Genomic DNA, 13,599 nt, shown 5'->3' on the forward strand with positions numbered 1-13,599 from the left:
GTGTGTGTGTGTGTGTGTGTGTGTGTGTGTGCGCGCGCGCGTGCGTGCGTGCGTGCGCGCGCAACGGGGAATAGACGAGTACACAAAACCCAAGAGCACTAACTTACGTACAAGATATAATAGCTAAGAGTAAAATTAAGAAAGTCGGCTTGGTGGAGTAGAGTGCTCTAGGAGCAAAATATCTGGCCACTGGAACGAAGGGCATGCCATTTTGCGCTGTTTATGCGGCTCCTCCTCAAGGAAAGGAAGAAGGGCCAGAGAGCCTCTTTTCAAGGCCTTCCTCTTCTCTTTACTGTCTAAAAATAGAAGTTGTGAAACTCTATATAATTGGCCCATATACAGTCCTGTGGGTGATGTCATCATCATCTGTGAATCAAAAAGCCATCACCACTCTACTGGACCAACATCCAACAACTCGCTCCACTCTTCCTCTTGTCTGCAACAACAGAATTTATTATTCAGATTCGTAAATTTTAACTATTCACAGTGCTCAGCTGCTCTGCAAAACTGATTGTAATGTGAATCCTATTCTTTCAATCCTGCTACAATCAGTCCCTTCTCAGCTCACTGCCCAGCCCAAAGCAGAGGCAACCTTTCATACCGTTGTCTTACCACAAACTGGAAGCACTGGCTTCTTTCTCTGGCTAGGCTCCTGATGGAAACAAACTGGGATGTTTATCAACTAGGTTCTACCTATGCTAAGATATAATGAAATAACTAGAATGGAAGCAAACCTCAGATTAAAAGACTTGCTTATAATTATTTTTCAGGAGTTCACAATACAGTAAAAGAAATTAGGCAGAATTAATCAACTTTAATTGCTGCCTTTTTAGAAGTTTGATTTGTTAGATGAGAGTAAGGTGACAGCCAATGACAAAACGTGAAAAATCCTTGGACGGTGTCTTTATGCACCACAACTATATTCAGACCGCCTTTTAACAAACACATGAAATCTGACTGATTTATAGAATTGTAGTTTCTTTTTAAAACTGGTCTGTCCTTAAGATTATAGTAATGTTGAGTTTAAAAATTTTTAATAAAGAATAAAAACAAAATTTGTAGAGGCAAATTATTATTTTTTAAAAACGGCCCTTGAGTTACTTTCCAATATATCATTAGATGTTCTCATGTCAGGCATGTCTGTAAAAAAACAGTTGAAAAAGTTCTAAGCATATTCTCAGTTGAAAAAGTTTTTCCCAAACATATTTCTTATTGTATGTAAAAGCATCTGAGCTCGGGCTTCCCTGGTGGCACAGTGGTTGAGAGTCCGCCTGCCGATGCAGGGGACACGGGTTCGTGCCCCGGTCCGGGAAGATCCCACACGCCACGGAGCGGCTGGGCCCGTGAGCCATGGCCACTGAGCCTGCGCGTCCGGAGCCTGTGCTCCGCAACGGGAAAGGCCACAATAGTGAGAGGCCCGCGTACCGCAAAAAAAACAAAAAAAAACATCTGAGCTCAAACATGACTAAATTCAAAACAATTGGTAAGATGACAGGTCTTCCTGTGTTACGTTGGAAAAACATTTAGGCTGTGACATAACATACATCCCTCAAAGACCTAATTCTCAAACCTAGCAAGACCTAATTCTCAAACCTAGCACAAACATTTAGGCTGTGACATAAGATATATCCCTCAAAGACCTAATTCTCAAACCCATGGTATATGCAAAAACACATCCCATACACCTTTAAAAATAGACTGAGAAGCAATGTTGGTCTTCCTTGAAGTGCCCATGTAGTAATTTGTGAACTTCTCAAAGTACATACTTTACAGAGACAACCAGATGCAGACAATTCATTGAAAACTATGAGGTCATCTTTAGTAGGAAATCAATGGAAAAAAAGTTTTAACAGATGACAAGTGGCGCCCTTAAAACAATTATGTTAAAGGCATGCCTTATGAAAATTATGTCCAATGAAAGTTAAACAGTTAAGGATTTAACACTTAACCAACAAGTGGAAGTTGATTTAAGATCTCAGCAAATAATTCACATGGTTTAATAAGACTATGAACTACAATATAAATTACATACCACAAACATTACTCTCTGAATTCACCTGAATTTATAGCCTGAATAAGTTATCAGTAGAGTACTATGTTCAAAATGTAAATTTTAAACAAAAAAGAACCTGTTTAGGAGACAGGTTATTCTTGAAGGGCACCTTTGCTTACAGCAGTAAATAGTTCTCCTAAAAATGTGTCATCATACATTTTGTGAAACATATTCTAAAAATATAATTGTGTTAGGAAAGAGGAAGAATAACCTGAGTGCTTAAAAGCAAAAGAAGTAGGCAGCTTTGGTTAGCAAACATGCTGAAAGTGGGCATGTCCCACTGCTGGGGGACAAAGGCAAATTAAAGTCCTACAGCTTTTCTTGGGATACAGTGAGAAGAATAAACCAATAAAAGAAACATGAACTGTTCTTTTAACAAGCAAATAAGTTAACACCCAGCACCAGTCGAATGGGAAAAGGGTTGAAAATACATCAAATTGGATTTAGCATCAGCATTTTGAGCTCTTCTTATATCAGTAAGACCCGAGAAGAAGAAATCAAAAGACCTCAATATTCAGACATCAAGGAATATAAGCTTGACTTTTGAAATACATTGATCATAGGACCATACATCTCCATTCCAGGTTTAGCCAAAACATAATTGAGGCTTGATTTCATTTTTAGATGCTATTTCAGAAAACCTATATAATTTTTCAAAGTTGTATGTTGCCATCTGCTCCTGTCATTAATAATCTTAACAGCTTTTCCATGTATGTGAATACCTAAGTGGAAAAAAAAAAAACCTAGCCTATTTACCAAATCTTTATTTGCATAATATGAAAATTGTTTTTTTGAGATGAGACTTGTCAGAGGCAATATGCAAAGCACATTAGGGGCTTGAGCGAGTCAGACATTTATGGAAATATTTTCCTGCAGGAATTGGCTTTCTGTAACAGTTCTTAATCAAGGGTAACCCTAGGAGGGAGACAGAGTCAAGTGCTGATTCCTGTCCATGTACTTAAATCATTTGTTATGTACATCATCTACAGTACCAAGCAGATATTAGCAGACGACTTCTACATTTTGAAAAGGTTCTCTGATTGCAAACCACATTGACTGTACTTTGACAAAGATCAATCACATTGAAGTTTAAGGCTTATCTAATTTTTTTTTACTGTAATAACAAAAAGCAATATTTAATTAATTAAAAAGAACAGTCTTATTGAGATGAATTATGCCTTTTGGTAAACAGACCACACCATAGTAACTGTAAAGAATCTGGATAGAGGCTTTGACTCTGACTTTTTTTTTAAGCAGGGAGAAGGGATGAGACCCCTCCTTTGTTCCGACTGGAGTTAAGTGCTTTCAAAAAACAAAAAAACCCCACAAAACCAAAACCCTCTTCTGTTCTACCCTTTCTCCCTATCTCTGACTGTTAGAGGCATGCTACTCTCAAAAGAAACTGGTCAGCGGTTTAAAACTGTTCCAGAAGACCTAGAGGTTCCTGAGAGGTGTCTCATGGAACAGGAAGAAGACAAGAGGTGGGTTCTAGGCCCCCTCCACTCAAAAAAAAAAAAAAAAAAGGACCTGGTTAGATAATCTGTGTTTTCTTCACAAGGTGTCTTTTTAGGACACCTCACCTTTCTCCATAACCATGCATTTCGTATTTTTTTTCAAGTAATTATTTGAACAGGCTAGTGAAAAATGCATTTACTCTCTTTTGGTAGAATAATATTCAGAATGGAAACTGCTGCAAAAGGAATGATAAAGGACTACTGCTGGATATACAAGCAAACTGGTAGACATTTTCATTCAAGTTAATTTCAGATTGAAACAGCAGCTACTGTTGTAATTTCACTCAACCAAAACACTAGTCTCAAATGTTTTATAAAAATTTTAATAAAATGTCATACCCCTGACTAATGTTTTTAAATGCTGCAAAACCAACCAAGACTAAACCCTCTCTTTACAGCATCAATTATTTGGCAGAGTACTAAACAAGACACCATGGAGAGATGGATTTTACCATGGGCTCGGAATTGGTGTAAGTCTTATTTATTATGACAGTTTTACCTGACAGATGACATACGACACAGTATCTCCAGCTTTCACCTTTCTGCCTCCTTGAGAATTTATCCAGAGGGCAACATGTACATGAGGTAGGCTTTTTTTATCAGGATAATCCTGGGGATCCTTTGTCAACGCCTAAGAGAAAAAGAGGGAACAAAAAGCCCCAAACTTTAAAATAAAACCTTTCTCACACAGATATACACTAAACATATCTCTGCTAGAATCACACCAGCCACATAAACATAAAAATGACAGCAGCTGTATGTAGAAAACACTGCCACAGGATCTTCAGACATTCTATCCTCAAGGCTCCTCTCTCCTTCATTAAGTAACTAATATGACCAGATATAACCCTGAAAAAAAAGAAATATGAGTTTCTGGGCCATGGCACAGAATACTTGGATATAAAGATTAAGACTGTGAATTCAGTCTTCTATGCAGCCTTAGAGTTCCTCTTAATGTCTGCAATTCTCCCACTGAATTAACTGATTAGTTAAGACGGATGGATAACGGTTACTCTGACTTAACGATCTGTTTCTCAAAGGCTTCTCGAGCCTAAATAAATCCCTAAGGCACCAGAAATCACTGGATTTACTCACACTGTCAATTTAAGCTCTCCAAAGGCAGAGTGAATGAGTTTTTAACAGAAAGTAAGCCCCACGAGAGCAGGAACACGTCAGCCTTGCCCACAGCTGCATTCAGAGGGCTCGGAACGATTCTTGGTGTGTAGCAGCAACCAAATGTTTGCGGAAGAAATTATTTCGCTCACTCTGCAATAATTCACTAAGTTCAAGCACTGTAAAGTACTGCAAGATGAATAAGACAGTCACTGGTCCTAAGTCACCTGCCATTAGCAGACGATTCCGCATTCCACAAAAAAACTCTCTAAAATAAGTTACATGTGCCAGAAGGGAGTGGTAAACTAAGTGTTACCGAGAGTTTAGAGAGGCAAAGATTGCTACCATCTGAGAGCAGAAATCACGGAAGAAAAAAACGAACTGGCACATGAAGGAAAAAATAGATTTTAAGAAAAGATGACGGGGCAAGAACATTCCAGCAGAGGGAAAAAGCAAAAGTTAAAAGCAAGAGGTGAGAAAAAAAAAAAAAAACCATCTATTGGACTGGAACTTAATATGCACAAAGGGAAGGGGTGGGTTTCAAAAGACAAGAGGAAGGACAGGGAATAGGGTGCTCCATGTCTAGATCACCTAAGTGTGGTCTGCAGACCCCTGAGGGTTAGCGACACCCTTTCAGGGGGTGGAGAAATCAAAGCTATTTTCCTAATAATACTATCTGCACTGGTGATATAGAAACAAAGGTCAGTAAAGGTGCTGACGCCTTATAAACGTGAACCTGGGCAGCAGCACCAAACTGTACTAATACTCATTGTATTCGTCACCATGACACGCTCACAGTTTTTTAAAGTTCTTGACCCTTGAGTAGAAAGCTAATATTTTGTGTGACAAAATGGGAAGTATGCCCAAGGCACATCTACAGCATACTCAAGAACGAAGGATGCTCGAGGAAATGCATTTGTGCAACCATTTGAGTTGCAAGCTAAACTAGCTGGCTTTCTCAACCCAATTTTTATTTGAAAGAATGGCAGGCCAACTACTGTTATTCTAACTTGAGTACCTGGCAGACAATCACTCAAAAAGAACCAAGCGAGTCTGCCACTTCAAGGAAAACACCTGACAGTATATATTGCCTATGATAATATTGAAGCTATCAAGCACCAATCAGAATTTTGGAAATTCTGTTTCCACTCCGGTGAGCTTGACAGCTTTCCAATACCTAAAGACTCTTCTGATGAGTAGGAATATTTTAAAATGTGGTTTTTGTTAATATACAATGAGATGTATCAATATTTTGGAAGATCTGTAAAACTCAGGGAACCAACATTTAATAAATTACAAGTGCATAACATCACACATGGGTAAAAGATCCATTCAAAGCACCGCACAGATGAAAAGATTTTAATGTAAGAATATGAAAAGTTCATTGATATGGTTTCCTATTTCCACAATACAAATAACCTTGCAGACAATACCACTTCTAGAGTACTGGTGTAGAATCAAAGAAGAATACACACAACTATCTTTAAAAATTACTGAAATACTTCTTTTTCCAACTACATATTTGTGTGAAACTTGACTTTCTTCCTATGCTTCAACTAACACCACACGTCACAACAGACTGGATGCACAAGCAGATATAAGAACGCGGATGTCTTCTACTAAACTAGACGTTAACAAGACTTGCAAAATAACACCATTCCTCTGGCTAATTTTTCTTTGTTTTGAAATATACAGTTATTTTTCATGAAAAAATTTTATTTCTGTGGGACTTCTCTGGCGGCACAGTGGTTAAAGAATCCGCCTGCCAATGCAGGGGACACGGGTTTGAGCCCTGGTCCGGGAAGATCCCATATGCCGCGGAGCAACTAAGCCCATGTGCCACAACTACTGAGCCTGTGTGCCACAACTACTGAAGCCTGTGCACCTAGAGCCCGCGAGCCACAACTACTGAGCCCACGAACCACAACTACTGAAGCCCGTGCGCCTAGAGCCCGTGCTCTGCAACGAGAAGCCACCACAATGAGAGGCCCAAACACCGCAACGAAGAGTAGTCCCCACTCGCCGCAACTAGAGGAAGCTCACGCGCAACAACGAAGACCCAACACAGCCAAAAATAAATTAATTAATTAAAAAATTTTTTTATTTTTGTAAACATATAATGGGTTTACTGATATTTTTAAATAAACTAATAAATGCTTTTAAAACTTCTCAGTTTTAATTTCTAACAGTAAATATCAACATAAGCTACATAAACAAAAGCTCTTGCAGTCCCCAACTATTTTAAGAGTGTGAAAATGTCCTGAGATCAGGAAATTTGAGAACTACTGTAGTAGAATAAAGCAGGTCGTCAAACATGGCTGCACATCCCCCTGTTCTATACACTTTCTAAATCATACACTCAGTGTAGGAGAGTACCTAGAAGCCTCTCTAAGTATTTAAATCTTCTCAAACCTGCATTATGCGAAGTCTTGATTGACTTGGACGGGTAATACTGCATAGAAATTTTAATCAATATAACTCTACTTAAGAAAACCGTTATCTTCTTCAATTGACTGTACTTCAGTGCAATGTTAAGAAATTCTGAATTTCATCTGACATACTTTCCAATTATTAGATTGGGACTATTTGGGGATTTCACAGCCTAGTTTCAGAAGGCTTGATTTTTCAAAAAATGCTTCCTGGTGGTTTAGGCTCAAGTTAGCCAGGGCTATACAAATCAGTTGTGAAGTATTTTGTGTTACTTTATGAAACATATTTAAGCTAAAATTGTGGCAGTTCAGAAAAATCACACACAGTGTTTTTCAGTTGCATTTGGCAACAAGGGCTTAAATCTTCACAAAGGTAAATCTCACCACTTCACCCCTCCACCCTATGCTAACCTCCCATTTTCAAGCCCACCAATACCCACAAAATCAATCTAATCTAATCTAACCTAATCTATATCTTATCATAAGACCATCCACAACCAGTCACATACATGGACTCTTCGATTCCATTCTCCTTTGCAAGCGACAAAATGTAAATACTGATTTACTCACAAGTTTTAAACGGTACAGGTATTCAGACAAATGTTAATTAAGACAGTCACTCTTGATATATAAAAAGCTTAATGTAAACTGACACAGGAATAACTCTGATATAGAGAGCCCTTTCATCAGAATTGACTCTACTTTCATCGACACTAAAATTCTTCTTCTTTACTGAAAGAAGTATAAGAGCATGTGACAGTAAATATGTTTGCTAGACCATTAACATCTTGAAAATACCAACCAGGTTTTGCTTATTCTACTTTATATCCCAGAACCTAGCACTGTGCACGTAAGACGTACTCCATGTTTGATGAATGGATGATTAAACAGGCAAAGGAATTCTTTTAATGCTCACTGAACAACTATTATTTGCCAGCTACTATGCCAAGTGAAATGGAGAATAAAAGACAGTCGGTTTCAGTTCTGCCACATGAAAATATATGCACATCCCGAATCACACTAATTATTAACTAGTATTGTTAGTAATAATAAATGTCACTTTAAGTTGATAACTATTGAAGCTGAGTGATGGCTACATGGGGGTTCATGATGTTCTTCTCTTTACTTTTAAGGTTTTTTTAAAAATTTATTTATTTATTTTTAAATTTTTGGCTGTGCTGGGTCTTCGCTGCTGTGCGCGGGCTTTCTCTAGTTGCAGCAAGCGGGGGCTACTCTCCGTCATGGTGCGCAGGCTTCTCGTTGTGGTGGCTTCTCTTGTTGTGGAGCACGGGCTCTAGGTGCGTGGGCCTCAGTAGTTGTGGCACGTGGGCTCAGTAGTTGTGGCTCATGGGCTTAGTTGCTCCTCAGCATGTGGGATCTTCCCAGACCAGGGATCAAACCTGTGTCTCATGCATCGGCAGGCGGATCCTTCACCACTGTGCTACCAGGGAAATCCCTTGTATAAGTTTTAAATTTTCGATAATAAAAACTTCAAAATAGCAAGACTGCACAATGTTCCTGAGAACGCAGGGATGGCCAGTGTGTCTACGCAGCTAGGTTTCTCTGCACACTAGTAACACTGTGCCATCACCCACAGGAGGAGATGACGGACTGGGCCCACTACCCTAGGGGACACGTGCTCAGTGTTCTTTTGCCAATAATGTGGTCATGTTTGGACTCAGCCTTCCAAATTCATGCCTGGAACCCCGTGCAACAGAGGACTCACATTTCTAAGAAGGTAGACAGTGTCAGGTATTCAATCTGCAGAACTGATACAAAAATTGATCAAAGCAAGACTGAAATATTAATTCTTACTTATGCAAATTTTTGAGAAAGAGACAAAACAAAATCTGAAAGGAAACCACTTTCAAACGTCCCAAGTGATTCCATGCCAACAGGCATGCACTGCATCACGTAAAGGGAAGAGCTAGCGTCAAGGCACATGTCCTCTTATATTACTTATTTCTAATTTTTTGTACTTTTCATGTATAAATGAATGCCTTCTTTTGTGACGTTAAAAACATCATTGTTAAGGAGTAGGAAACAAATGACTTAACTAAGAATAAATACAAATCGTAAGGATACGCATAGAAAATATTCATTCTCTCTAGGAATCAAAGAAATGCAAATTAAATCCAGCGGTAAAATACTGTTTTGTATCCATTTATGGTAGCAATGTTTTATTTAAATATCACCAATGATATTATCACCAATGAAATGTCACTTCTATAGTACAAGGAAACCTGTGGTGAAACTAGCACACACATTTTGTTATTATCAATTAGTATCACTTGTACAAAGCAATTTGACAAGAGACACACAGATACTCAAATCTTTTGACTCAAATATTTTACTTCAAGGAATCTAAACAAAGGAAGTAATTCATCCAAAAGCAATAAGACAAACGGGGACTTCCCTGGTGGCACAATGGTTAAGAATCTGCCTACCAATGCAGGGGACACGGGTTCGAGCCCTGCTCCGGGAGGATCCCAAGTGCCACGGAGCAACTAAGCCCGTGCACCACAACTACTGAGCCTGCGCTCTAGAGCCCACGAGCCACAATTACTCAGCCTGTGAGCCACAACTACTGAAGCCCGCACACCTAGAGCCCACGCTCAGCAACAAGAGAAGCTACCGCAATGAGAAGTCCGCGCACCGCAATGAAGAGTAGCCCCTGTTCGCCACAACTAGAGAAAGCCTGTGCACAGCAATGAAGACCCAACACAGCCAAAAGTAAATAAATAAATAAATGTACTTTTAAAAGATCATATAGTAATTTTTAAAAAAGACATGAACAAGATGTTCAATACAGTTATTAACAGTAGCAAAAATAAATAATGTAATAATCAAGCAAAAATTTTAATTAAAGATGTAGCAGTGAAATATAAGATTAACATAACGATTTTTAAGGTTAATACAGAAATGTGGGAAAATCTGTATACGTTAAGTGAAAACAAATCTCAAAATAATATACACTGTAATTGCTACCATGTAAAACTGTTTTAAAGAGTAAGGTAATGTGCAAAAATGACTGGCATTACTTTAGCATAGGGGTATTTAGAACGAGTTTTAATTCTAAAACTTCCATTTAATGCCATCATTAGATTCTGTTTCATTAAAATTCTTTTTAGTATGAGTTTTGACAACAAAATTTATGTATCACAAAACGGGTAAAATGGTATTTGCAAAATTACCTTCGGAATATGTAAGGATACTCTGTTTAAATGGAAAAACAGAAATCTATGACCTAACATCTTGTACTACACAGCACTTTGGGAAACCGAGATTTTCTTTTTCAAATTAGGTAAGAAAAAATATTCCCTATTTTCAACAACTAAGACTATCCATAAAGAGAAACTATTTATATAGTTTAAAAAAAAAAGCACAAGTGCTTTGAATATACAGAAAGCGCTGGCACCGCCTTAATTCTAAATAACAACGTCTAAAAACGCCTTCTGATTATAAGTACCCCTAAGGATCACCTTCTGTAAAGTTACACAAACACACGCTCTCTGTCTAAGCTTACAGGCCTGCCCCCCAAACAACTGTAACTTAGGACGACTATGAATAAGGCAATACTCCCAAGTCCCTGAAACATCAACTACATCACTCCATAGAACCTCTGGACACGAGGCTTCCGTGAGGAACGGAGAGAGAAGGCCCCAACTGCAGACAGGGTAGTGTCTGTGGCTGGGCGAGGAAGAGTCGTATGCTAATGCGCAGTCTGTGAGATAGTCGTTAAGCAGCTTTCATCGCTAGCTAGAATTTATTTCAACTGCAAGAATGAGGTGGTTTTTCAACTATCTGAAGGAGGAGAAAAACACATGGCAGCAGCTGGATTCAGCAATAAATGCTACATTTACCTTGTTAATTTCAAACTGGCTCACTGGGACACTGCCATTTAGCACATTTTCTCCAATTTCTATTAACCTCTTCTGAATGTTTTCCACTATGGTGTCCCGGCTTTGATCCGAAAGTATCTGGCCAATGACAAAGCTGCAAAAAAAGAGACGGATTGATTTTTTTAGTATCATACTTTACTAATAAGGAGAGAAAGGAAGATAAGTGCCATTAGACTAACATGTGGACAAGAGCCACACTAAAAGCTAACATGACAGTTAATGTCCAAAAGCCCATTACTATTTGTTTTCTAACATTAACTCTGTCAAAGGTTTATCAACCTTGGAACATCAGGTTTGCCCTTAAACACACAGACCAGCCCCCTCCCCCCTTTTTTTAACGTAGCAGCTAAGGCTTCCCATTGCGTGTGTACAGAGAGCGGTATGAGTTCCATCATATTTTTATGCAATTACAAAAATTCACAAGCAGTTGTGTTCTACTCTTAGGAGAAATTTGAGAACACAAATATTTCACTCTCCTCATAAAGCACCAAGATATTATCTCTGCCCGAGATGACTACAAGCTAGGAAAGTAGGAATATGAAGTTCTTTATGCAAATTTTTTAAAACTCAAAGATTCCAAAGTTTTCTTTCTTCAGCTTTATTATATTTTTCAGTGTTCTCTAACCGTATTGCTATGCCTCAAAAACGTCATGTTATTCTATCAGACCCCAAAAAAAAGAGAAAAAAAGAAAAAGAAAAGGAGTAAGGAAGCCAATATTTTATCCATTTCTGAGAAAATGCAGAGCGAGGGTTTGACAGCTGCATTATAATTTGTCAGAAAAAGAACCCTGACAAAAACATTTGTATGGCTTTAATTACTAATACATTTCTAACTCAGAGAAATTTACTTCTATTATGATGCATCTTTTCTTAGAAAACACAAAGCTGAAGAGAACACTCTAATCGAGTCTATACAAAGTAGTTTCATCTTTGAGTACATTTGGGGGCAATGAAGCATTTCAAACTATATTTCATAAAAGGCTAACAGTGACCCATACTCAGATGATCAACTCTGCCTAATCAAGAGTAGTTTTGCAGAAGCAACAAATGCTCAGTCTCCCAACTTAAAAGCAAGAAGAAGACTGGAAAACAAGGGAAAAATGCTGACATTCAGCAATACTAAAATTAATTTAAAATTTCACTTTAAAGAAAAAAGTCCTTCTATTTTCACAACTGTTCAGGTTCACAAAACAGGAATTATCTGGAAAGAGGGTACATAAACTACCTAAGGATTCGTCTTTTTTAAAATTCGTGCTTTATAACTTAATGTGACCCTAAAAACAAACAAATAGGTCTTCTTATCACAACCTTCAGTCCCAGATGTAAAACTAAGGGGTCGGTCATGACATTTATGATTTCTGAGGTACATACAGTATTTGAGAACTAGCACTTAAATTCACCTGAGATTAGTAAGAATCTTTACACACAAATGATATGGGCGGGAACAAAGTCTCACTACATGGCCCACTTTGAATCCCAGAACATTTTAAGCCACAACACGGGGACACCTTAACAGTTATGGCCCTAAGGAGGCGCTAGGAACATTCAGGAGTACAACACACTGCACATTCTAAAAGAAACAGTAAAGCAAAACAAACCAAAAACAAGCCAACATCGATGAACCCAACTCTGTAAGCATCTAAAATGTGAAGGCTTACCCTCACCATGAGTTAAAACTTGTAAGATGCATCTTATAGCAAGCATTTCTTACTGAGCGAGTTTGGCTTTTTCTAAGTTTTAACCCATCTGTAAAATTCCACTCCAAATCAGTAAGAACTGTTAATATGCAATGATAACAATAACAAAAAAGAAGTCGTGTCCTTGTGCTTGGCAGAATCAAAGTGTTCTCCACACTGTTAACGCTTCAATTTTTTTAAAAACAAACAACAAAAGCAAAAATGAAAACTGAACTCACTTTCCAGTGTCTTTAGCAAGATCACACCAATCTCTTCTAACTATATCTAATCCTTTCACCTCCTGTTTGGTGACGTAATTCCCATCCACTGTTGGCTCAACAACCAGAGCAGCGTACTTCTTTTTCTTCAGCAGTAGCAGGGACTTGAAAATGCCATCAATGTCTATTTCAAGTAGTTTATACAACTTATTCACTTCACTTTTCACCTGTGAAAATTTCAACCATTAATGCTAGCTTCTCAAACATCTAATAGGGAGAAGATGAACATGCTGCAAATTCCCAAGAGTTCATCTAAACAAAACTAGAAGTCACATAAGACTAGAAGGCATTCATTCAGGTTATATAGAACACGGTATTATGCTTGGTATGATGCAAGAACTTTGAAAAAGCACAGGGACAAAAACAGATAAAAAGATAAACAAAGAGACAATAATATAACTATATCACCCCACTCAACCAAAGGACAAAATTGGCAGTGTCAGCCCCAGGAAATTTATGAAGATTATGAAATACTCTGTTTCGAATCTAAAAACTAAATGCATAAGTACTTACCTTCAAACTACTGAATTAGAGATTAGATAGTCCAACAACTAGATACATGGCCAGTAAAACTTTGACTATTAAAATAATGTCTAAGATCTCCCTGTACCTCCCATAGCACCTTGACTTTAAG

At 38.1% G+C, this 13,599-nt stretch overlaps 1 protein-coding gene across 6 annotated transcripts in view; it reads right to left on the reverse strand.

Moving 5' to 3' along the window:
* The window catches only part of POLA1 (DNA polymerase alpha 1, catalytic subunit), a 304,165-nt gene that overhangs the window by 161,320 nt on the left and 129,246 nt on the right, over positions 1 to 13,599 (reverse strand). For all 6 annotated transcript variants that reach the window (XM_027096726.1, XM_027096723.1, XM_027096725.1 and 3 more), the window contains 3 exons: positions 12,927 to 13,132; positions 10,973 to 11,105; positions 4,067 to 4,198 (listed from right to left, as the gene is read on the reverse strand). In XM_027096726.1, the coding sequence (XP_026952527.1) occupies positions 4,067 to 4,198; positions 10,973 to 11,105; positions 12,927 to 13,132 (471 nt within the window). The remainder of the gene's footprint in view (positions 1 to 4,066; positions 4,199 to 10,972; positions 11,106 to 12,926; positions 13,133 to 13,599) is intronic.

The sequence above is a fragment of the Aethalodelphis obliquidens genome, unplaced genomic scaffold (assembly GCF_003676395.1).
Source record: "Aethalodelphis obliquidens isolate GAN/ISIS:26980383/991018 unplaced genomic scaffold, ASM367639v1 scaffold107, whole genome shotgun sequence".
Classification (NCBI taxonomy): Eukaryota; Metazoa; Chordata; class Mammalia; order Artiodactyla; family Delphinidae; genus Aethalodelphis; species Aethalodelphis obliquidens.